Source organism: Odocoileus virginianus, unplaced genomic scaffold (genome assembly GCF_023699985.2).
Source record: "Odocoileus virginianus isolate 20LAN1187 ecotype Illinois unplaced genomic scaffold, Ovbor_1.2 Unplaced_Contig_9, whole genome shotgun sequence".
In the NCBI taxonomy this organism is placed as follows: domain Eukaryota; kingdom Metazoa; phylum Chordata; class Mammalia; order Artiodactyla; family Cervidae; genus Odocoileus; species Odocoileus virginianus.
The window spans coordinates 920973-947700 of NW_027224326.1; the positions used below are offsets into that span (position 1 = coordinate 920973).

A 26728-nucleotide genomic window follows, 5' to 3' on the forward strand; every position below is an offset into this window, starting at 1 on the left:
ATTTACATGTGAATTTCATTCAAAATTCATATTCATAGAAACATCCAGAATAATATTTAATCAAACAAATATCTGGACAACATGGCTTGGCAAAGTTGATACATAAAATAAACCATTACACTAAAGATCTCAATTAATAAAATTAATTAAAACTAAAAGGAGATACTTTAAGATGGTGGAGGAATAGGACAGGGAGACCACTTTCTCCCCCACAAATTCATCAAAAGATCATTTGAATGCTGAGCAACTTCCACCAGACAACATCTGAACACTGGCCGAGGATACCAGGCACCCAGAAAGGCAGCCCGTTCTCTTTGAAAGGAAGTAGGACAAAGCACAAAAGACAAAGAGAGACAACAGAGGTAGGGATGGAGGCCTGTCCTGGGGAGGGAGTCCTGAAGCAGGAGAAGTTTCCACACAGTAGGAAGCCCACTCACACACAGGTGTGGGGAACTTCTGGAATCTCAGGGGCAACATAACCGGGAGTAAAAAAAAAACAACCCACAGAATACACGGCTAACTATAGCTGCGGAAACAAAAACTTTCCCGAGAAAGGCTCTAACCTAACAGCCTAACGCATAGCCTAGCCCGCTCACAGAACAAAGGACTGAGGGAACACCAAAAGAGAATACCTGAGGGCAGAGGCAGGCTTGCCAGAGCTGGAAGGCAAGGGGCTGCTACAATCTCAGCCCCAGAGATGGCATCTTCCACCAAACTGTGAGCAGGCTCCCAGCTGTTAATGACAACTTCCTGAGATCCCAGATAGCTGACATCTGCCAGGAGGGTTGAGGGTGAGCTCAGTTCTCCAGAAGAGATACCCTGCGCACCTGGGAAACTGAGCGGCTGGGATGGGGCGGGAGTGGGGGCGGTGCGTGAGACACACAGCCCACTGGGGACAGCATGCTCAGCAAGCACCTGGGGGCCTGAGCTGCTCGGACGAGCAAAGGGCACAAAAAGTACACCCAACCCACAGAGACTGAGCCAGAAGTGGGTCTGAGTGTCTCCTGTGGAGGGACGGGTCAGCAGTGGCCTGCCACAGGGGCTCTGGGTGCAGCAGACATGGGTATGGCATAAAACTTCCTGGTGGAGGTCACCATTAACCCCACCATAGAGCCGCCAGAACTTAAACAGGACTGAGGAAACAGACTCTTTAAGGGCACAAACAAAACCTTCTGCGCACCAAGAATCAGGAGAAAGGAGCAGTGACCTCCCAAGTTACTGATCCAGACATGCCTGTCACTATCCAGCAGTCTCTGGCAGGGGCTAGATTCAGCAGTGGCCTGATTCAGGGTCGGGGGCAATGAGTGCCACAGTGTGCATGGGACCTTCTGAAGGAGGTCACCATTATCTTCATTACCTCCACCATAGTTTGGCCTCAGATCAAATAACAGGGAGGGAACACACCCCTGCCCATCAACATAAATTTGGACTCAAGATTTACTGAGCATGGCCCTGCCCATCAGAACAAGACCCAGTTTCCCCTCAGTCAGTCCTTCCCATCGGGAAGCTTCCATAAGCTTCTTATCCTTATCCATCAGAGGGCAGACAGAATGAAGAACCACAATCACAGAAAACTAACCAAACTGATCACATGGACCACAGCCTTGTCTAGCTCAATGAAACTATGAGCCATGCTGTGTAGGGCCACCCAAGATAGACGGGTCATGGCGGAGAGTTCTGATGAAATGTGGTCCACTGGAGAAGGGAATGGCAACCCAGTATTCTTGCTTTCAGAACCCCATGAACAGTATGAAAAGGCAAAAAGGTATGACACTGAAAGATGAACTCCCCAGGTCGGTAGGTGCCCAATATGCTACTGGAGACCAGTGGAGAAATAACTCCAGAAAGAATGAAGAGATGGAGCCAAAGCAAAAACAACACCCAGCTGTGGATGTGATGGTGATGGAAGTAAAGTCTGATGCTGTAAAGAGCAATACTGCACAGGAACCTGGAATGTTAGGTCCATGAGTCAAGGCAAATTGGAAGTGATCAAACAGGAGATGGCAAGAATGAACATCAACATTTTAGGAATCAGTGAACTAAAATGGACCAGAATGGGTGAATTTAATTCAGATGACCATTATATCTACTACTGTGGGCAAGAATCCCTTAGAAGAAATGGAGTAGCCATCATAGTCAACAAAAGAGTCTGAAATGCAATACTTGGATGCAATCTCAAAAACAACAGAATGATCTCTGTTCGTTTCCAAGGCAAACCATTCAATATCACAGTAATCCAAGTCTATGCCCTGACCAGTAATGCTGAAGAAGCTGAAGTTGAACAGTTCTATGAAGACCTACAAGACCTTCTAGAACTAACACTCAAAAAAGATGTCCTCTTCATTATAGGGGACTGGAATGTAAAAGTAGGAAGTCAAGAGACACCTGGAGTAACAGGCAAATGGCCTTGGAGTACAAAACGAAGCAGGTCAAAGACTAACAGAGTTTTGCCAAGAACACACTGGTCATAGCAAACACCCTCTCGCAACAACACAAGAGAAGACACTATACATGGACATCACTAGATGGTCAATACTGAAATCCGACTGACTATATTTTTGCAGCCAAAGATGAAGAAGCTCTATTCAGTTTAGTTCAGTTTGGTCGCTCAGGTGTGTCCGACTCCTTGCAACCCCATGAGCACACCAGGTCTCCCTGTCCATCACCAACTCCTGGAGCCTACCCAAACTCATGTCCATTGAGTCGGTGATGCCATCCAGCCATCTCATCCTCTGTCGTCCCCTTCTTCTCCTGCCCTCAATCTTTCCCAACATCAGGGTCTTTTCAAATGAGTCAGCTCTTTGCATCAGGTGGCCAAAGTATTGGAGTTTCAGCTTCAACATCAGTCCTTTCAATGAATATTCAGGACTGAGAACTGGTTGGATCTCCTTGCAGTCCAAGGGACTCTCAAGAGTCTTCTCCAATACCACAGTTCAAAAGCATCAATTCTTTGGTGCTCAGCTTTCTTTATAGTCCAACTCTCACATCCATACATGACTACTAGAAAAACCATAGCCTTGACTAGATGGACCTTTGTTGGCAATCAGTAATGTCTCTGCTTTTTAATATGCTATCTAGGTTGGTCATAACTTGCCTTCCAAGGAGTAAGTGTCTCTTAATTTCATGTCTGCAAACACGATCTGCAGTGATTCTGGAACCCCAAAAAAAGAGTCTCTGTTTCCATTGTTTCCCCATCTATTTGCCATGAAGTGATGGGACCAGATGCCATGATCTTAGTTTTCTGAATGTTGAGTTTTAAGCCAACTTTTTCACTCTCCTCTTTCACTTTCATCAAGAAGCTCTTTAGTTCTTCTTCACTTTCTGCCATAAGGATGGTGTCATCTGCATATCTGAGGTTATTGATATTTCTCCTGGCAATCTTGATTCCAGCTTGTGCTTCTTCCAGCCCAGCGTTTCTCATGATGTACTCTGCATATAAGTTAAATAAGCAGGGTGACAATATACAGCCTTGACGTACCACCCATTTGGAGTTTCCTATTTGGAAGCAGTTTGTTGTTCCATGTCCAGTTCTAACTGTTGCTTCCTGACCTGCATGACCTGCATACAGGTTTCTCAAGAGGCAGGTCAGGTGGTCTGGTATTCCCATCTCTTTCAGAATTTTCCATACAACAACACAAAAGAAGACTCTACACATGGACATCACCAGATGACCAACACTGAAATCAGACTGATTATATTCTTTGCAGTCAAAGATGGAAAAGCTCTATACAGTCAGCAAACACAAGACTGGGAGCCAACTGTGGCTCATATCATGAACTCCTTATTGCCAAATTCAGAATTGAAGAAAGTGGGGAAAACCACTAAACTATCCAGGTATGACCTAAATCAAATCCCTTATGATTATATAATAGAAGTGACAAATAGATTTAAGGGACTAGCTCTGATAGACAGAGTGCCTGATGAACTATGGACAGAAGTTTAGGACACTGTACATGAGACAGGGATCAAGACCATCCCCAGGGGAAGAAAGATGGCTGGGGCCTAAGCGGAGGCCCGTTGGAGGCGTAGAGGGCGCTCAGGCCGCGCTCGCGGATCCTGGGTGAGGGGAGGGAGGCCGCTCCTGGCCACACTTGCAGCCTGTCCCGCAGCACAGAGCCCAGCGGCCATGGCCTCCAGGCAGGCTCCCCTCTGCGGCCTGGGGCTCCTTGTTGCCCCTGGCTCCTGGGCATTGTCCTTCTCATGGATGCGTCTGCCCGGCCTGCCAACCACTCGTCTGCTCTAGAGAGAGCAGGTAATAGGGAGGAAAATGAGATCCTACCCCCGGACCATCTGAACGGGGTGAAGCTGGAGATGGACAGGCTCCTCAACAAAGATTTCCACCAGGAGGTCTTCCTGGGCAAGGACATTGATTGACTTTGAGGAGGACGCAGAGCCTCGGAAGAGCCGGAGGAAGCTGATGGTCATCTTCTCCAAGGTGGATTTGAACACCGACAGGAGGATCAGCGCCAAGGAAATGCAGAACTGGATCATGCAGAAGACGGCTGAGAACTTCCAGGAGACTGTTGCCAAGAGCAGGGTGTACTTACGAGCCGTGGACCCCGATGGTGACAGGCACGTATCTTGGGATAAGTACAAGGTGAAGTTTTTGGCGACCAAAGGCCACAATGAGAGAGAAGTTGCTGAAAAGATAAAGAATAAGTGGGACCTGAACATCGATGAGGAGACACAGGAAGTCCTGGAGAACCTCAAAGACTGCTGGTATCTGGCGGACAACCCGCCCCCAGACCTGCTGCTGACGGAGAGCGAGTTCCTGTCCTTCCTGAACTCCGAGCACAGCCACAGCATGCTGCAGTTCATGGTCAAGGAGATCATCCGGGACCTGGACCAGGACGGTGACAAGAAGCTCTCGCTGTCTGAGTTCATCTCTCTGCCCGTGGGCACCGTGGAGAACCAGCAGGGCCAGGATGTTGATGACGGCTGGGTGCGGGATAGGAAGAGAGAGTTCGAGGAGCTGATTGACGCCAACCACAACGGGATCGTGACTATGGCAGAGTTGGAGGACTACATGGACCCCATGAACGAGTTCAGCGCCCTCAATGAGGCCAAGCAGATGATCGCTATCGCTGAAGAGAGCCAGAATCACTACCTGGAGCCCGAGGAGGTGCTGAAGTACAGTCAGTTCTTCACGGTCAGCAAGCTGGTGGACTACGCCCGCAGTGTGCACGAGGAGTTCTGAGACACCGCCGCATCCCCCGCCCCCCTCCGCACACCCCACAGCACCTCGCGGGGGGCACGCACTCTTGATTCCAGTGTAATCGCTGCATCTCGCTTCTGAGAACTCACAACCCTGCTGCCAGAGGCACTGACCACAGCAGGGTGGCGGGCTCCCCCACCGTGGGAAACGACGAAGCTCCTGCTGTTCCCTCGAAAACTGAAAGGTGAAGCTTTGCTGGAAACCGGCAGCCAGTGGCCAGGGTGGGGTGGGGTGCTGGGTAGGGCTGTGAGAGCTGCCAGCCCATGGCCTTCAGTCTCTGAGGAGCATGAATATTGGTGACAGGAATCACATTAATTTACTTCAAAATATTTAAAAAAAAAAAAAAAAAAAAGACCATCCCCAGGAAAAAGAAATGCAAAAAAGCAAAATGGCTGCCTGAGGAGGCCTTACAAATAGCTGAGAAAAGAAGAGAAGTGAAAAGCAAAGGAGAAAAAGAAAGATACACCCATTTGAATGCAGAGTTCCAAAGAATAGCAAGGAGAGATAAGAAAGCCTTTCTCAGCGATCAGTGCAAAGAAATAGAGGAAAACAATAGAATGGGAAAGACTAGAGATCTTGTCAAGAAAATTAGAGATACCAAGGGAACATTTCATGCAAAGATGGGCTCAATAAAGGACAGAAATGGTACTTAACAGAAGCAGAAGATATTAAGAGGTGGCAATAACACAGAGAACTATACCAAAAAGATCTTCATGACCCAGATAACCACATGGTGTGATCACTCACCTAGAGTCAGACACCCTGTAGTACCTTCCTAAGTCAAGTGGGCCTTAGGAAGCATCACTACAAACAAAGCTAGTGGAGGTGATGGAATTCCAGTTGAGCTATTTCAAATCCTGAAAGATGATGCTATGAAAGTGCTCCATTCAACATGTCAAGAAATCTGGAAAACTCAGCAGTGGCCACAGGACTGGAAATAGGTCAGTTTCATTTCAATCCCAAAAAAAGGCAATGCCAAAGAATGCTCAAATTACTACACAATTGCACTCATCTCACACACTAGCAAAGTAATGCTCAAAATCCTCCAAGCCAGACTTCAACAGTATATGAACCGAGAACTTCCAGATGTTCAAGCTGGATTTAGAAAAGGCAGAGGAACCAGAGATGAAATTGCCAACATCTGCTGGATCATCAACAAAGCAAGAAAGTTCCAGGAAAACATCTACTTTTGCTTTATTGACTATGCCAAAGCCTTTGACTGTGTGGATCACAACAAATGTGGAAAATTCTTAAAGAGATGGGAATATCAGACCACCTGACCTGCCTCCTGAGAAATCTGTATGCAGGTCAAGAAGCAACAGTTAAAACTAGACATGGAACAGACTGGTTCCAAACTGGGAAAGGAGTACATCAAGGTTGTATATCATCACCCTACTTATTTAACTCATATGCAGAATACATCATGAGAAATGCTGGGCTGAATGAAGCACAAGCTGAAATCAAGATTGCCAGGAGAAATATCAATAACCTCAGATATGCAGATGACACCACCCTTATGGCAGAAAGTGAAGAAAAACTAAAGAGCCTCTTGATGAAAGTGAAAGAGGAGAGTGAAAAAGTTGACTTAAAACTCAACATTCAAAAAATTAAGATCATGGCTTCTGGTCCCATCACTTCATGGCAAATAGATGGGGAAACAATGGAAACAGTGACAGACTTTATATTTTGGGCTCTGAAAACACTGCAGATGACGAGGACAGACATGAAATTAAAAGAGGCTTGCTTCTTGGAAGAAAAGCTATGAAAAACCTAAAGAGCATATTAAAAAGCACAGACATTACCAATAAAGATCCGTCTAATCAAAGCTATGGTTTTTCCAGTAGTCACATATGGAGGTGAGAGCTGTACTATAAAGAAAGCTGAGTGCCGAAGAATTGATCTTTTGAACTGTGGTGTTGGAGAAGACTCTTGGAGAACTGCTTGGACTGCAAGGAAATCAAACCAGTCAATCCTAAAGGAAATCAGTCCTGAACATTCATTGGAAGGACTGATGCTGAAGCTGAAGCTCCAATAGTTTGGCCACCTGATGCAAAGAACTGACTCATTTGAAAAGACCCTGATCCTGGGAAAGACTGAAGGTGGGGGGAAGAGGAGGGTACGAGAGAGGATGAGATGGTTGGATGGCATCACCAACACAATGGATATGAGTTTGAGTAGGCTCTGGGAGTTGGTGACAGACAGGGAAGCCTGGTGTGCTGCAGTCCACGGGGTTCCAAGAAGAGTCGGACACAATTGAGCAACTGAACTAAACTGAAAAAGAGATACATGTTTTTGTATGACACTGAAATTTTTTTATATTTACAAAAAAGTACAATCTTAAGAGATATTAGGTATCAAAATTTTCTAATGGAACACAAACACAAAAGTGGCCATTAAAATTTCCCTTGGCTCCATTGCATATCAAAAAAACAGTGCAACATTTATTATGTCTAGCTCATTTTATTTATGTAATACCCCTAAGAGCATCCCTAAACCTGACAAGAAAAAAAAAAAAAGAACAGGACTGGGAAGAAACTCACTCTTTACTGAAAACTCCATGTTAGCTTTTGAATGCTATTACCTAGGTATGCAATATAGGTTGTTTTTCTTTTAATTTTATGACAAATTCTATTCTAAAGTGGCTATAGAGACACTGTACAAAGTCTGATCATTGTTTCAGGTAAAGTAAAAATGGATAAAAGCAGTATTTCTAGCAAACATATTTTCACATAATGTGATTTTAAATGTTGATTTAAAATGTAATAAATATTGATGAACTTATTTACAAACCAGAAACAAATTCAGACACAGAAAATGTATGGTTACCAAAGGGGAAAGGAGAAGGGGATAAACTAGATAAACAACAAGATCCTACTGTGTAGTACAGGGTACTGTATTTGATATCTTGTAATAACTATAATGGAAAAGAAAAAATAATAAAAATTGAACACAGATCTTCTACTATTATCTATTTTGAAAAGTTTATATGTTCACAACTATAGGGGAGATTTTTTAACAAGAACCACTTTATTTGGAGGCAGTAAGAAAATCCATTTATAACATAATAAACAAACCTTCCCTCAATTTCTTCAGTTAGTTCAAAGAACAAAACCTCTGTCTTAATCAGAACTTACATTTAACCTTAAATATTCTGAAGTCCATCCATGTCAACTCCTCGCCATCCCTAGTTGCATGCATGTAGGGTCTCAGTTTCACAATCAGGGATCAAACCCAGGGCCCCTGCATTAGCAGTTCAAAGTTTTAACCACTGGAGAACCAGGGAAATCCGATCCACATCAACACTGGATTGACATCCAGTCAATCCCAAAGGAAATCAATCTTGACTATTCATTGGAAGGACTGAAGCTGAAGCTCCAATACTTTGGGCACCTGATGCAAAGAGCCTACTTATTAGAAAGGCTCTGATGCTGGGAAAAAATTGAGCACAGGAGGAGAAGGGGTGGCAGAAGATGAGATGGTTAGATAGCATCACTGACTCAGTGGACATGAATCTGAGCAAACTCTGAGAGATGGTGAAGAACAGGGAAGCCTAGCGTGCTGCAGAGTTGAGAGGACATAGTGACCAAACAACATCTACAACAACCTTAAAAGCAGTGTTTAAGTCTTTCTTTAATGAAAAGATATTCACCCCAATATTAAACTGATTCAACTGACAGCTAATGTGTGAACGAACAGAGATCATTCTGTCATTTTTGAGACTGCTTCCAAGTACTGCGTTTCAGACTCTTTTGCTGATGATGAGGGCTACTCCATTTCTTCTAAAGTATTCTTGCCCACAGTAGTAGATACAATGGTCATCTGAATTAAATTCGCCCATTCTGGTCCATTTTAATTCACTGATTGCTAAAATGGTCGATGTTCACTCTTGCCATCTCCTGTTTGACCACTTCCAATTTACCTTGATTCATGGACCTAACATTCCAGGTTTCTATGCAGTAGTATTCTTTGCAGCATCGGACTTTACTTCCATCACCAGTCACATCCACAACTTGTTGTTTTCACTTTGGCTCCATCTCTTCATTCTTTCTGGAGTTATTTCTCCACTCTTCTCCAGTAGCATATTGGGCACCTACTGACCTGGGGAGTTCATCTTTCAGTGTCATATCTTTTTGCCTTTTCATACTGTTCATCAGTTTCTCAAAGCAAGAATACTGGGTTGCCATTCCCTTCTCCAGTGGACCACATTTTGTCAGAACTCTCCACCATGACCCATCCATCTTGAGTGGCCCTATGTGGCATGGCTCATAGTTTCATTGAGTTAAACAAGGCTGTGATCCATGTGATCAGTCTGGTGGGCTTTCTGATTCTGGTTTTCATTTTGTCTGCCCTCTGGTAAGAGGCTTGTGGAAGCTTCCTGATAGGAGAGACTGACTGTGGGGGAATCTGGTCTTGTTCTGACGAGCCAGGCCATGCTCAGTAAATCTTTAATCCAATTTTCTACTGATGGACAGGGCTGTGTTCCCTCCCTGTTGTTTGACAAAGGCCAAGCTATGGTGGGGTACAGTGGTAATGCTGACCTCCTTCAAACGGACTTAGGCCCCCACTGTTGTACTCAGTACTCCTGACCCTGCAGCAGGCCACTGTCAACCCACGCCTCCACTGGAGACTCCTGAACACTCACAGGCAAGTCTGACTCAGTCTCTTGTGGGGACACTGCTCCTTTCTCATGGATCCTGGTGAGCACAGAGTTTTGTCTGTGCCCTTCAAGAGTGTTCCCCAAATCCTGTGGAAGTTCTATGATCAAATCCCACTGGCCTCCAAACTCAAATTCCCTGGGGGTTCTCAGTCCCTTTGCTGAGTCCCCAGGTTGAGAAATTTGTTGTGGGTCCTAGAACTTTCTTAACAATGAGAGAATTTCTTTGGTATAATTGCTCTGCAGTTTATGGGTCGTCTGCTTGGCAGCTCTATGGGGGGACTAATGGCAAACTCCTCCAAAAGGGCTCATGCCACACGCCATGTGTCCCAGGTCTGCTGCAGCCAGAGCCCCTGTCCCTGCAGCAGGCCACTGCTGACCCAGGCCTCTGCAGGAGACACTCAGACACTCAAAGGCAGGTCTGGCTCAGTCTCTGTGGGGTCTCTGGGTCCTGGTGTGCACAAGGTTTTGTTTGAGCCCTCTGAGCATCTCTGGTGGGTATGGGGTTTGATTCTAAAAGCAAATTCTGCCCTCCTACTGTATTATGGGGGCTTCTCCTTTGCCCTTGGACGTGGGGTATCTTTTTTTGGTGGGATGCAACATTCTCCTGCTGATGGTTGTTCAGAATTATCTCTGTTTATTTCCAAGGCAAACCATTCAATATCACAACCCAACCACTAACACCAGAGAAGTTGAACGGTTCTATGATGACCAACAAGATTTTCTATAACTAACACCAAAAAAAGATGTCCTTTTCATCACAGAGGACTGGAATGCAAAAGTAGGAAGTCAAGAGATATCTGGAGTAACAGGCAACTTTGGCCTTGGAGTATAAAATGAAGCAGGGCAAAGGCTAACACAGCTTTTCCAAGATAACGCACTGCTCATAGGAAACATCCTCTTCCAACAACACAAGAGACGACTCTACATACGGAAATCACCAGATGGTCAACACCGAAATCAGATTGTTATATTCTTCGCAGCCAAAGATGGAGAAGCTCTATAGTCAGCAAAAATAAGACCAAAGCTGACTGTGGCTCAGATCATGAACTCCTTATTGCCAAATTCAGATTTAATCAAAGAAAGTAGGGAAAACCACTAGACCATTCAGGTATGACCTAAATCAAATCCCTGACAATTAAACAGAGGAAGTGAAAAATAGATTCAAGGGATTAGATCTGATAGACAAGTGCCTGAAGAACTATGGACGGAGGTTCATGACATTGTACAGGAGGTGGTGATCAAGACCATCCCCAAGAAAAAGAAATGCAAAAAGGAAAAATGGTTGTCTGAGGAGGCCTTACAAATAGCTGAGAAAAGAGAAGAGAAAGGCAAAGGAGAAAAGGAAAGATATACCCATCTGAATGCAGAGTTCCAAAGAATAAAAGGAGAGATAAGAAAGCCTTCCTCAGTGATCAATGCAAAGAAATAAGAGAAAACAAGAGAATGGGAAAGACTAGAGATCTCTTCAAGAAAATTAGAGATACCAAGGGAACATTTCATGCAAAGATGGCACAATAAAGGACAGAAACAGTAAGGATCTAACAGAAGCAGAAAAGATTAAGAAGAGATGGCAAGAATACACAGAAGAACTATACAAAAGACCTTAATGACCCAGATAAGCACAATGGTGTAATCACTCACCTAGAGCCAGACATCCTAAAATGAGAAATCAAGTAGGCTTTAGAATCATCACTAAGAACAAAGCTAGTGGAGATGATGGAATTCCAGTTGAGCTACTGCAAATCCTGAAAGATGATGCTGTGAAGGTGCTGCACTCAATATGCCAGCAAATTTGGAAAACTCAGCAGTGGCCACAGGACTGGAAAAGGTCAGTTTTCATTCCATTCCCAAAGAAAGGTAATGCCAAAGAATGTTCAAACTACTGCACAATTGCACTTATCTCACACGCCAGCAAATAACGCTCAAAATTCTTCAAGCTAGGCTTCAACAGTACATGAACCATGAATTTCCAGATGTTAAAGTTGGATTAAGGAAAAAAAAAAAGTTGGATTTAGAAAAGGCAGAGGAACCAGAGATCAAATTGCCAACATCCACTGGATCATAGAAAAAGCAAGAAAATTCCAGAAAAACATCTACTTTGGCTTCACTGACTACACAAAGCCTTTGACTGTGTGGATCACAACAAACTGGAAAATTCTTAAAGTGATGGGAATACCAGACCACCTTACCTGCCTCCTGCAAAACCTGTATGCAGGTCAAGAAGCAGCAGTTAAAACTGGACATGGAACAACAGACTGGTTACAAATCAGGAAAGGAGTATGTCAAGGCTGTATATTGTCACCCTGCTTGTTTAACTTCTATGCAGAGTACATCATGCAAAATGCTGGGCTGGATGAAGCACAAGCTGGAATCAAGACTGCCAGGAGAAATATCAATAACCTCAGATATGCAGATGACATCACCCTTATGGCAGAAAGCAAAGAGGAACTAAACAGCCTCTTGATGAAAGTGAAAGAAGAGAGTGAAAAAGCTGGCTTAAAACTCAACATTCAAAAAACTAAGATCATGGCATCCAGTTCCATCACTTCATGGCAAATAGATGGGGAAACAATGGAAACAGTGACAGACTACTTTCTCAGGCTCCAAAATTTCTGCATATGCTGACTGCGGCCATGAAATTAAAGGACACTTGCTCTTTGAAGGAAAATTTATCATCAACCTAGATAGCATATTAAAAAAGAGTTTGTGATTACATTGCTGACAAATGTCTGTATAGTCAAAACTATCTTTTTTCCAGTAATCATGTATGGATGTGAGAGTTGGACTATAAAGAAAGCTAAGCACTGAAGAATTGATGCTTTTGAACTGTGGTGTTGGAGGAGACTCTTGAGAGTCCCCTTGGACTGCAAGGAGATTAAAGCAATCCTAAAGGAAATCAGTCCTGAATATTCATTGGAAGGACTGATGCTGAAGTTGAAACTCTAATACTTTGGCCACCTGATGTGAAGACTGACTATTGGAAAAGACCCTGATGCTGGGAAAGACTGAAGGCAGGAGGAGAAGGGGACAACAGAGATGGTTGGATGGCATCACCAACTCGATGGACATGAGTTTTGAGCAAGTTCCAGGAGTTGGGGATGGACAGGAAAGCCTGGCATGCTGCAGTCTGTGGGGTCACAAAGAGTTGGACACAACTGAGTGACTGAACTGACTTACTGAATTTGTGAAATCCTGTACAAATGCTAAGAGAGACTACTAGATCATCAATCACCATGCACAAGTTAGCAAATAAATGTACACATGCCTTTGCCTCTTCATGCTACTGTATGCCAGGATGCAAAATCAACTTTACACCTCTGAATTAGCACATTCTTTTTACTTAGTAAACATGTAAAATGGGACTCTTATAATGTGGACTCCAGAGCTCTGCTAAAATGTTTAACAGCAATATCATACTTTTTTATCTGTGGTATAACAGAAATCTTTGTTTGGTCTTTGGCTTAGGTAAAGCGTTCCTTGCAGTTTACTCAGGAGCGCCTGTGATGCTCACAACAAGCGCCTTCCCACCACACTGAGCGTACACTAAGCGGCTGACTCAGGACGGCCCTAGACAGCCCCGTGCTGTGAGCTGGCCACCAGGGAGACCAGACAGTGATCAGAGGGGAGACTATCAGGCCAGTCCTGACCTCGAGAGAGAGGGACTGCAGATTAAATGAAATCTCCTGAACCAAAAACTGGGGGATATTTCAGGCTGGTGAATGCACAGATGTGCTGGGAGGTTGGAGGGCCAAGAAAAGGCATGGAAGCTCTGAGTCCCTTCCCCACACCTTGCCTTTTGCATCTCTTCCACTTGGCTGTTTTGAGCTGTCTTCTTTATAACAAACCAACAAAGTGTTTTCCTGAATTTTGTGAGTTTTTCTAGGGAATTATTGAACTTGAGAGGGTTATGGAAACCTCTAAATTTGTGTCAGTCAGGTAAATGTGAGAGTAGCCTGGGAATCCCATCTGAGTCTGGCATCTGAAGTGCAGGCAGCCTTGGAGAACTGCGCCCTTCATTTGTGAGGACTGAACTCCAGTAGTCAAGTGTCAGAACTGGACTGAATTATCAGACATCCAGTTGGGGCTGGAGAATCACAGAACTGGTGTAGAACCACACTCTGAATTTGCTGTTGCTTAGCTGCTAAGTCATGTCCAACTGTTTTGTGATCCCATGTACTACAGCCCACCAGGTTTCTCTGTCCATGGGATTCTCCAGGCAAGAATACTGAAGTGGGTTGCCATTTCCTTCTCCAGGGGATCTTCCTGACCCAGGGATCAAACCTGTGTCTCCTGCACTGACAGGCAGATTCTTTACCACTGAGCCACCAGGGAAGCCCACTATCTGAATTAGAGGCTACTTAATTCAGATAAAAGTCATAATCTCAACCACATGAATGGGTGAGATTAAACCAGAAAGAATGGCCGCAGAGAAACATAAATATATAAGCAAGATGCTAAAGATTACTATCAAGGAAGAAAGATAGTAATTTCTGTCTTAAAGAAAAATGTCCAGTTATGCAAAAACATGAAACAAGATGGTAAGAGAGAAGTTGGCAGATACAGTAACTAACAGAAGATTTGAGGTAAACTTTATCTGCCTTAGTTAACAAAACCTGCAAAAAATGTGTCAGAATTGGCAAAGCTGATCAATAAAGAAAGGTGTGAAGCCTTTACTACCACTCTGGCTTTCTCTCTGTGACTACAGCACAGCCATCCTCTCTCGAACCCAGATCAACTTCCTCTGGACGCTGTTTGATGCCATCTTCCCGAACCCAGATCAACTTCCTCTGGACGCTGTTTGATGCCATCTTCCCGAACCCAGATCAACTTCCTCTGGACGCTGTTTGATGCCATCTTCCCAGGGTCAGCTCTCTTTCTGTCTCTGAAACTCCCAAGGTAATAGACGTTGGCTGTACAGACACAACACTCTCTGAAAAGCAAACACCATCAGCAGAACTTGGAAACATGTTAGAAATGCAAATTCCCAAGCCCTACCCCAAATCCAAGAAATCATAAATTCTAAGGGTAGGGCCAGACGCTGGTCAGGCCAGTGTCTGACCAAGACTCCAGGTGATCCTAATGAACCACAGAGTTTGAGAACCCTTGGGCTACAGAATCAGGATTCAACTGAGTTCTCACTGCTACGAGGACTGAGTCCTAACTACTCTTCCTAACACTCACAGCCCTTTGTGCAATAGCTTCTAACCTTGAGTTTACAAATGTTTCCCCCCAGTGTCCACGGCATTAGCAGCTGCATTCTCCTAGATTTAGATGCAGCTGAGCACTCAAGCAGTCCATGTCCCTCCAGGCTGGCCCACCCTTATCTGCTGTTCCCTGTCCACCCTACATACCAGTGCTCTTCACAGGCCTCCACCTGGAGGACCCCACCTGCACCACCACCCCTGGGCCCAGGCCAGGTCTCCTTGACAAACCACAGGAATCACGCCACTCCTCAACTCCACCAGCCCTGGTTGTGGATAACATCATGGGGTTTTTATGATCCTGTTAAACACTTCTGTACGCAAACGCATTTTCTGTCCAAATAATCATGAGTTATTGGGAAGAAAAGCCACATCCAATATTTTATATCTTCCACAGAGAAACTATAAAACCAGGAGAAAAGTTGTCAGGTTCTTTAAAAAAAAAAAAATCAAAAACTCATTTCTGGACGCTTAAAATTGAAACACATATAACTAAAGAACACTGACTAGACCAAGAGAAAAGAAAACCCTAAAACAACGCACAATACAAAGTCAGAAAAAGTCAAAAATAAACTCCGTGAGAACTACACAAGAACTATAAAAAATTAGTACTGATGTCCATAAATGACATTAGCAATGTAACAGAAATAGCAACAGAATTTTTTAAGAGGCCTGACTAAGCAAACAACTGACTAGTATATTTCTACTATGTGCACAGACTGAGGTTTATAATAAATGAAACAGTTCTTGATACTTAGGTTCTTCACACAAAGGTCAGCCCCTGACAAAAATTAAAAAGTTAAGTTTAGTGTATCTGTTATTAGCCTCTTAACTTTCCTTTCTTTACATCCTCTATTTTCCCTCAAAACAATAAATACAGTAACTCTAAACAGGATTGTAAGAAATATTCACTTGAAACAAAAGTGTAAGACTATAATCTAGCCTGTCTTTTGTAGGGCAGGCCCCGAAAAGCAAACACAAAGCTTACCACCTAGGTGGAAGCACTCTTTCTCATCAGTGGGATCAAAAAGTTCTAAAAGGAAGGAAAGAAGGTTTACTCCAAGGTAAGCTCAAATTATTAAAAGCCACTAAGTCCCAGAAATCAACCGTGAAGAAAACAAGCTAAACAACAGTAAGAACTCATCCTAGAATTGGTGTGTGTGTGGTAGTAAATGGTCAATCCCCGGGGAAACAGAGCAAAGACAACGGTGCATCTAAGGAACTTCTGCTCTGATCTGTATTCTTCTCACAATCAGCCACACTACAATCACGTATAACGTACATTGTTTTCTGAGGAGACAGATAAGGTGGTCTGGTATTTCTATCTCTTTGAGAATTTTCCAGTTTGTTGTGATCCAGACAGTTAAAGAGTCCGCACAGTCAATGAAGCAAATGTTTTTCTGGAATTCCCTTGCTTTCTCTATGATCCAATGAAGTTTGGCAATTTGATCTCTGATTCCTCTGCCTTTTCTAAATTCAGCTTGTACATCTATCTGAACGTGCTTGATTCACATACTGCTGAAGCAGAGCTTGAAGGATTTTGAGCACACCCTTACTAGATGTGAAATGAGCACAACTGTACGACAGTTTGAACATTCTTTGGCATTACCCTTCTTTAGGACTGGAATGAAAATAAACCTTTTCCAGTCCTGTGGCCACTGCTGAGTTTTCCAAATTTGCTAACATACTGACTGCAGCAATTTGACAGCATCATTTTTTAGAATTTTAAACAGCTCAACTGAAATTCCATCACCTCCACTAGGTTTGTTTGTAGTTATGCTTCCTAAGGCCCACTTGACTTCAGTCCACGATGTATGGTTCTAGGGAAGTGATCACACCATCATGGTTATTCACGTCATTAAGACCTTTCCTGTATAGTTCTTCTGCATATTCTTGTCACCTCTTCTTAATCTCTTCTGCTTCTGTTAAGTTCTTGCTGTTTCTGTCCTTTTTTCTTGCCCATTCCTGCATGAAATGTTCCCATGATAGCTCCAAATTTCTTGAAGAGATCTCCAGTCTTTCCCATTCTATTGTTTTCCTTTACTTCTTTGCATTGTTTGTTGAAGAAGGCTTTCTAATCTCTCATTGCCATTCTCTGGAACTAAGCACTCAGTTCAGTATACCTCTTCCAAGTCCTCAGCCTCCTTAAACAACCATTTTGCCGTCGTGTATTTCTTTTTCTCTGGGATGGTTTTGATCACTGCCTCCTGTACAATATTACGAACCTCTGGCCATCGTTCTTCAGGCACTATGTCTACCAGATCTAATTCCTTAAATCAACTCATCACCTCCACTGTATAATCATAAGGGATTTGATTTAGGTCATAACTGACTAGCCTAGTGGTTTTCCCTATGTTCTTCAATTTAAGCCTGAATTTGCAATAAGGAGCTCATGATCTGAGCCACAGTCAGCTCCAGGTCTTTTTTTTGTGGACTGCATAGAAATTCTCCATCTTTGCCTGCATAAGACATAATCAATCTGATTTCGGTATTGACCTCTGGTGATGTCCATGTGTAGAGTCATCTCTCGGGTCATTGAAAAAGGGTGTTTACTGTGACCAGTGTGTTAGTGCTTGCCCTGATTCATTTTCTATTCCAAGGCCAAACCTGCCTGTTATTCTGGGTATCCCTTGACTTCCTGCTTTTGAATTCCAATCCTCTATGTGAAAAGGACAAAAGAAGGAATCTTTTTTTGATGTTAGTTATAGAAAGTCTTGTAGGTCTTCAAAGTACCGGTCAACTTCAGTTTCTTTGGCATCAATGGTTGGGACATAAGACTTCAGTTTACTGTGATGTTGAATGGTTTGCCTTGGAAACAAACCAAGATCATTCTGTCATTTTTGAGACTGCATCCAAGTACTGCATTTCAGACTCTTTTGTTGACTATGAGGGCTACTCCATTTCTTCTAAGGGATTCTTGCCCACAGTAGTAGATATAATGGTCATCTAAATTAAATTCACCCATTCCCGTTCATTTTAGCTCACTGACTGCTAAGATGTCAATGTCCATTCTTGACCCAGGATCAAACCCAGGTCTCCCTCATTGCAGGCAGACGCTTTAACCTCTGAGCCACCAGGGAAGCCATCATCTGCTTAAGCACCTCCAATTTACCCTATTCACAGATCTAACATTCCAGGTTACAACGCAATATTGTTCTTTACAACACTAGACTTTACTTTCACCACCAGATACATCCACAGTTGAAATGAGAGTCACTTCAGCTTCGGTCCAGCTGCTTCATTCTTTGTAGAGCTATTAGTAACTGCCCTCCACCCTTGCCCAGTAGCATACTGGACACCTTCCAACCTGGGGGCTCAGCTTCCAGTGTCATATCTTTTTGCCTTTTCATACTGTTCATGGGGTTCTTACGGCAAAACTACTGGAGTGGTTAGCCATTCCCTGCTTCGGTGGACCATGTTTTGTCAGAATTCTTCATTATGACCTACCTGTCTCGGGTGGCCCTGAACCGCGTGGCTTACAGCTTCACTGAGTTATGCAAGTCCCTTCACCGTGAAAGGGTTATGATCCATGAAGGGGGAATATCAGACCACATTACCTGGATCCTGAGAAACCTGTATGTGGGTGAAAAACAGAACTGGACAAGGAACAATGGACTGGTTCAAAATTGGGAAAGGAGTACAACAAGGCTGTATACTGTCACCCTGTTTATTTAACTTCTATGCAGAGCACATCATGCAAAATGCTGGGCTGGATGAATCACAGAATGGAATTAAGATTGCTGGGAGAAATATCTACAATCTCAGCTATGCAAATGATACCACTCTAACTGAAGAAAGTGAAGAGGAACTGAAGAGCCTGTTGATAAAAGTGAAAGAGCAAAGTGAAAAAGCTAGCTTGAAACTCAACATTCAAAAAACTAAGATCAGCATCCAGTTCTGTAACTTCATAGCCAACAGAAGGGGAAAGAGTGGAAGCACTGACAGATTTTATTTTCCTGGGCTCCAAAATCACTGTGAATGGTGACTGCAGCCATGAAATTAAAAGATGTTTGTTCCCTAGAAGGAAAGCAATGTCAGAGCTAGACAACATATTAAAAAGCAGAGATATCACTTGGCCAACTAAGTTCTGTAAAGTCAAAGATATGGTTTTTCCAGTAGTCATGTATGGATGTGAGAGTTGGTCCATAAAGAAGGCTGAGCACCAAAGAATGGATGCTTTCGAACTGTGGTGCTAGAGAAGACTCTGGAGATTCCCTTGGACAACAAGGAGATCCAACAAGTCAATCCTATAGGATGTCAATCCTGAATATTCACTGGAAAGACTGATGCTTAAGCTTCAACACTTTGGCCACCTGATGCAAAGAGCCGACTCATTGGAAAAGGCCCTGATGCTAGGAAAGATTGAAGGCAAAAGGAAGAGGGCAGCAGATGAGATGGTTAAGACAGCATCACTAACTCAATAGACATGAATCAGAGCAAACTCTGGGAGATAGATAAAGTGCAGGGAAACCTGACATGCTACAGTCCATGGGGTTGCAAAGACATGCTACAGTCCATGGGGTTGCAAAGAGTCAGACAGGTCTTACTGACTGAACAACAACAAAATAATGTACACAGTCTTGGGAATTCCCTGAAAGTCCAGGGATTAGGACTCTGCAGTTTGCCTGCCAGAGGTCTTGGTTTGAAACCTGGTTGGAGAGCTAAGGTCCCGCAAGCTACTATATAATGCACCAAAAAAAAAAAAAAATAAGACCATGGTCTTAAAAATGAAATTAGGTATATAAATCTAGCTATTAAAAAAAGTATTTTGTCATAACAAAAGCATGTATCATGTCTCATTGAAAACAATAACTTTTATTGAATGTCAAGAAAAAACTATCCATTTGGGACCTACATAAAGAACAATTTTACACTTTGCTTTCTTTTATTTTTTTACATGTATTTGCTTTTGGCCGTTCTGGGTCCTTGTTGCTGTCCACGGGCTTTCTCTGGATGCGGCAAGTGGGCACTACTCTCTCGTTACAGTGGGAGGGCTTCTCATCTCAGCAGCTTCTCTCGCTGTGGAGACTAGGCTCTAGGGCATGCAAGCTTCAGCAGCTGCAGCTCCCAGAATCTAGTTTTGGTGCACAGGTTTAGTTGCTCTGTGGCATATGGGATCTTCTCAGACAAGGGATCAAACCCATGTCTCCTACATTGGCAGAAGGATTCTTTACTACTCATCTATCAGGGAGGTCCTACACTTTGCTTTCTAAACACCTATTTTTTAAAAAACAAAGAACAATAAATAGTCATCAAATGTAATGAATAAGAAACAGACTTTGAATTTTTCCATGTAGTTAGTTTTTCTCAGAGTATCTTTTAGAAATAATGTTTCACAAAAAAACATTTTAAGAAGTATGTTTTAATGCATTAATACTGGAAGGATAGGACGAAAAGACGCAAAAACTTTAAAAGTATACAGAACGAACTACTAAAACTAATAAATCATTACAAACTGAAACAAGTATGTAACATCATTACATGATACTACTTACATGAAAGTCTAGAATAGGCAAACCCAATCCACGACAGAGAAAGATCAGATCAGTGGTTGCCTGTGAGTAGAGAGGGCAGGACGGAGCCAGCAAGGGGCATGTGTGAACCTTCAAAGTGGGAGCATCAGTGGGTGTTTAGGTCACGCAGATTATGTCTGTTGAAACTTATGGGATGGGAAACTCAAAACATGTATTTTATTATGGGTAAGTTTTACCCTAAAAACAAAAAGCTACACTGAAGCCAATCTTGTTAATAATATGCATGAAGTGTCTAAGGGAGTCGGGTAAGATGCACCAGTAGACAGAGGATAGATTAGTATGGTCCAGGGGATGAGTGTGCAGCTGCTCACTGTACAGACGTGTCAGTTGTTGTGGGTGCCTGGAAGTTTTCACAATAAAATATCAGGAAAAAAATAAGTTCACTCTGCTAGACACTGTAACTGAAAAGATATATTGTTTTTCCAATGTATATTCAAGTGGACACTATTCTAATTCATTCTATGAAAAGTAACTACTTTCTTTTTTCCCTTTTTAATGTGGACCATTTTTAAAGTCTTTATTTAATTTGTTACAACATTGCTTCTGTTTTATGTTTTGGTTTTGGCTGCAGGCAAGCAGCTCTCCAACCAGGGGCTGACCCCGCACCCCCTGCGTCAGAAAGTGAAGCCCTGTCCACTGGACAGCCAGGGAAGTACCACTACTTTCTAAAATTATTTTATCCATCCTGATGATTTTCAAATAGCAGGACTAATAAACTTCAGCAGTGGGTCTCAAGTAGGGTAGTTCAGGTTCTATAACTTGGGGTGGGTACAAGCATCCATTTCTTTTTAACGCCTAAAGAGTGATTCTGATTCACAGCCAAAGTCAAGAACAACTGACCTCACTGCATTTTCATAACCCTATGCCCAACAAGAGTGTTCACTGACATTTCCCTGCACAAATACAATAAAAGTCCATAGGCCAAAGGCTTCCAAAAAGTGTTTTATGCACTCCCACAGGAAAGTCACAGGGGTTTCCCAGGCAGTGCAGTGGAGACGACTGCCTGGCAATGCATGAAACCAAGAGACAGGGTTCAATCCCTAGGTCAGGAAGACCCACTGGAGAAAACAATGGTCTCCACTCCAGTCTTCTTGCCTGGAAAATCCCATGGACAGAGGAGACTCCCAGGCTACAGTCATGGAGTCGCAAAGAGTCAGACACGACTGAGCACGCATGCACGCGCACACACACGCATAGGATAGTCATGCTGGAAAAATTTCAGAATACTATTTCCACTCAACCTCATAAAAACCACAATTTATAGTTAGCCAAAGCAAGGTATATTTCAAAACTTAGAGAAAAAAACAATAAGTGGAGTTCCCAGAAGCTGCAAATGAGACATCAGAGGAAGGACACCACAGCAGGTGGCTCTGCAATTAAAAGGCCTTCAATTTGGGTAGAACAACGAAATTCAGAAAGCACCTAATATTATCATTTAGGCATTTCCAAAGTGAAAACAAAACTTCAGAGTTATACTCAGGCACACTCATGTCCATACAGCACATTCCAAAATTTCTACAGAATGCAATTTATAAAGGTCTTCAAAAAATGAAAATTATTAGTTACAGGCCCTTACCTTTTCTAGGAGGAAGTTCTCCATTCTGTGATAGTTCTGTCCCAGTATATACAATTTCTCCATCTTTAACCATTTCATTCCACAGACCACAAAGTCCATCTCTTGTGAATGCAAGCTGGTAATGATAAATAAAATAAATTCACAGTGATCACACTCACAATGCAATTCTTAAAGAATAATGTAAAAAAAAAATCTCATTCCCACTTACTATTCAGTCATTCAGCATTTAATGAAAACTGTCCCAAGGTACACAGTTAAGTGAACAAGGTACCATGCATAATATCTTACATACTAAGTTTTGTTTAAGATACAAGGTAAAAGACACATGTGGACACATGCTCTGGAAAGATAAGCCAGTCACAAATAATATGATCACATATAGGAAGGGGAACATGGGTAGAAGGCAGGAGAGATGAATGAAAGCAAGATTTTGAGTTTACCTTAAATGCAAGTTAACCTGCTATTACGAAAACTACACTTCACCCTTGAATAACCTGGAGGTTAATCCAAATACAACTTTGATAGTAAGGGTGTAATATTTAGGTTTGCACCAAAAAGCTGCTCAAAGCCTGATAGGAACTCCTCCACTGGCCAAATTAAGAATAATTTTGAACAGCAAAATATATAACAACTATTTTAGACTTAAATAGTAAATAAAAACACGAGTCCATACTGATATTCAAAGACAAAATAACATCCTCACGAAAAGTGCTCTTGGCTGTCCACATCTGGGAGTCAGAAAAGGTCTCCCAGAGTAAGCAGTCATGGCCCGAGGGTCGGGGCACAGTGAACACCAAGAGAAAGCATCCATTCTGAAAACTGCAGGTACAGCAGAAACCCTCCTCTCAAGACAGACAAGACACTTTACACTAAAACAAACACATCTGTTTGCCCATCTTTCAATGGAAGGCCAGGGCCTTTTCTTTGCTCACAAGTCAACTAGCTCATTTCTTGTCATCAATCCCGCGTACACCACTCTCATGAAGCATTCACTATTTCCAGACTCACCAAAAACTGAAGGGCACTTTCTGAGCAATCTTAGTACACAATTCTTCTAGATTTTCAAGACAACTCCCCCAAGCCTTATCAATTCTCTCCTTCCTAAACTGTACAAGTAATTTTTTTAAGCATCTCCGTTTTACCCAAGCAATGTGCAGTAGGCAAATCTAAGATGGCTTAAAGAGTCTTACCCCCTGGCACACACACATCCTGTGTAATCCTCTCTCTGAGTTTGGGCAGGACCTCTGAATATAGGACAGGACACCACACCTGGAGTAGGTTTTGTTTCCTTCTGCGGCAAAGGTGAAGGAATTTCTCATATATAAGTAAGGTCTCACATCAGCTGATTTCTAGTCAATCAAAAGGAAGATTCTCCGAGGGTCATGTGAGGTAAAAGCCCTTAAGAGGATGGGACCGTCCAAAAGAGACGCTCTCCACAGCCACTGCCATGAGCTGCCTGTGGAGAGGGGTGTCTCCTAGGAGCCCACAGCTCAGTCCCACAGTACCAAAACCTGAATTCTGCCAACAAGGACGCCAGTAAAACCCGAGATGAGAATGCAAACTGGTCAGCACCCTGACTGCAGCCTGTGAGTCCTGAAGCAGAAGACCCAGCTAAGCCATGGCCAGGCTCCTGACTCACAGAGAAAAGGAGAGAGTGCAGGGAGCTGTTATATTTTCTGGTCAGTGACCTGTTACAGAGCAACAGAAAACCAATTTGGAGAGGGACTCGGTTCTCAGAGAAGCAACAACTTTCTCTCAGCACTCATATTTGTTCATGAGACAACTGCCATAAACACACTTAAGACCAAAACACATGACTGTTGGCAAAAGTATTAACTGGCAGAGGGAGAAGTAAATACTTCCTAAAACGTGAGCCACAGACATTCAGGGCTCCTGCTGTTCTAACAGGATGGAAAGGTCTGGCTCGTCTGCTGAGCTGGGGAAGAGGAGGGACCCAAGACCTGTCCCTGGGCTCAGGCCAGCCCACGTGGCCACACAGGCTGGGAACCAGACAAAGGCCAGTCTCAGCAGCCCAGGCGTGCTGCGCTCGGGCAGTCACATGCCACCTTCAGGGCTCCGGTAAGTAAATCACCACACATCCAGTCAGAACTCAGTGTCAGAGCAGAGGGCGAGGACACAGGAAGAAAGCAGAGACAGAGCAACAGCGTGGGAGCCTAAGTCACGACAAAACGAGCATTTAAGACACTGCAGATCAAACGGGACAGATCAGAGGTGAAAACCAAGGTAGAGAACAGAATCAAGATGAGAGAATTAGCTCAGCTTTGACCACTGAGATCTGCACCAGCTACTGAACATAAACATGGAGAGCCTCTCCCCGTGCACACATGTATGCGTACACACATACACACACACACACACACACACACACATATACTGCAAACACAAATTCAATCTTAGCAGAGTGTTCAGAGCTAGAGATTCAAACCTGGAAGTCATCAGCAAATGGGCTGCAGACCTGGAGAAGATGCCCACACCCAAGGAGGGAGGGTCCTCAGCCCTGACTGCCCACGAGGACTAGCCAAGGGTGGCTGGGGTGATACAGTTACTACAGAACAGGCCGAGGAGCCCAGTTTACAGGAAGAAGAATCATCATATCGTCTTTTCTTTCTCTCATCACTTTAGTAGTGCTGGCAAGGATGGGGGTAGGGCAGAAGCTGTGTGGAAGGCAGACACTGGGTGTCTGGAGGGACACCACTGTAAAAGCGTCCTAGGAGCCGGGGACATGAACGCGAGTAACAACCGTGCAAACCACAGTGATTCAGGCACCTGAAAGGATTCAAGGAAGGGGCACACTGCTAAGGCAACAAAGCAAGCTTCCCCGGAGGAGGGCCTGAAACGGCTGGACTGTGGAAGGCAGAGACGAAGCCCCTAGGAGAGCATTTGAAGGCACCGGGAGGAAAGCACAGGATCCCAAGGAGAAAGGAACTGGGAAACAACCATGGCACTGGAAAAACAGCATCTACAAGCAATACAACTCACTTAAATTTGTCAGTTTAAGAGTATTTGTACAAGTCTATAAATAGCTTGTTTCCGGGCTTCCTTGCTGGCTCAGTGGTAAAGAATCCTCATACGGGAGACGTGGGTTTAATCCCTGACCCAGGAAGACCCGACATCATGCGGAGCAACCAAGCCCATGCACCACACCTGCTGAGCCTGTGCTCTCGAGCCCAGAAGCAGCAGCTACTGAGTGTATCGACAGCCTGTGCCCCGAAACAAGAGAAGCCACCACAACGAGATGCCCACACACCCCAACTAGAGAGCAGATCCCACTTGCCACAACTAGAGAAAAGTCCGAGCAGCGACGAAGATCCAGCACAACCAAACATAAATTTAAAAAGAAATATCCTGATCTGAGCGCGCGAGGGCTCCCGAGCCTGCCTCGCTCCCTGGACTCGCACCCCTCCACCCTGCGGGGCTAGGGGAGCCGGGCGCCCCCAGCTGGACGCACGTCGGGCTGTGTGCTGACCCTGGAGGGGTTCCCGGGCACCCACCGCCCTCGAGATCTCTGCGCGCGGTTAGATGGTGAAGGAACAAAAGGTGTTTGGACTGAGCGTAGGCTTTACTGCGCAGAGGACTCGTAGACGCGGAGCCGCTGAATGAAGGGGCTTTATGGAGTCACGTGCTTTATTCTCTAGGATGGACCAGCAGACAACACTGGATTGGAGTTCCTCGGGCCCTGGAGACAACGAGAGCTGCCTGAATGTATCTGGGGATTTGCTGAACAGTTTTATGTTGTTCCAAGTATTGGAGAAAAGTGAGAGAGCACTAGTTTCGTGGATGGGTTATTGAGACTGCAGAAGTGAGTCACACTAAATGTTTTAGTGGCAGAGTATGAATGCGAACCTGCGTTTGGAGTGCTCATTTCCTAATCTCTGGAGTTCCCCTTGAGTCTGGAGAGGAACTGTCACACAGTTTTTAAAAGCGTGAATATTCGTGAATCCCCAAGTTCAGGAATTAAAAGACTTGAAAGCACGAAAAAAAAAAAAAAAAGAAAGAAATATCCTGACCTTATCAGTAGCTAATTTACAAAAACGTTCCCAATGGGTAACAATACAGTTTTTAAATTTTAACTTTTTTCATAAAGAATCCAGATACCTCTAATTAGTATTATTCATTTTGAGGACCCTTTGCCAATTTGCTCTTACATCTAACAGGTAAAGGCATTTTCATCCTGAAAAGAAGCCAACAAGGCAGGCGGTAGTAACAGGGCCAGTTTTGAGGGACAGTAACTAAAACTTAGCAGTTCAACTACCTGACCAAGATCACCAAGGTCATCAGAGTTTGGGGGAAGAGGCCAAACTCTCCAGCTTGTTTTCTTCTCATCAACATGAACCAACAGGTGCAGTAAGGAGGCCTGGGGGAGCCACTGGAGGGGCTACAATATTTGAAAACCAAACAGAATTGGGCAGGAGGTTCTTTAAGGTATCTATCAACATGATCACTTCAGAACTGTGTGATTATGCAATATAATTCAAAATAGAATGTGCCCAATGAAATAACTGGCACTTTGATTAACTTATAGTT

The 26728-nt window shown here is 43.7% G+C and overlaps 1 protein-coding gene and 1 pseudogene across 1 annotated transcript in view; one reads left to right on the forward strand and one right to left on the reverse strand.

Moving 5' to 3' along the window:
- Window positions 1–26728, reverse strand: part of HERC2 (HECT and RLD domain containing E3 ubiquitin protein ligase 2) — a 242558-nt gene that overhangs the window by 206875 nt on the left and 8955 nt on the right. The window contains 1 exon segment of the mRNA XM_070463934.1: window positions 22184–22298. Within this exon segment, the coding sequence (XP_070320035.1) occupies window positions 22184–22298 (115 nt within the window).
- LOC110143782 (45 kDa calcium-binding protein-like) lies at window positions 4127–5197 on the forward strand (annotated as a pseudogene).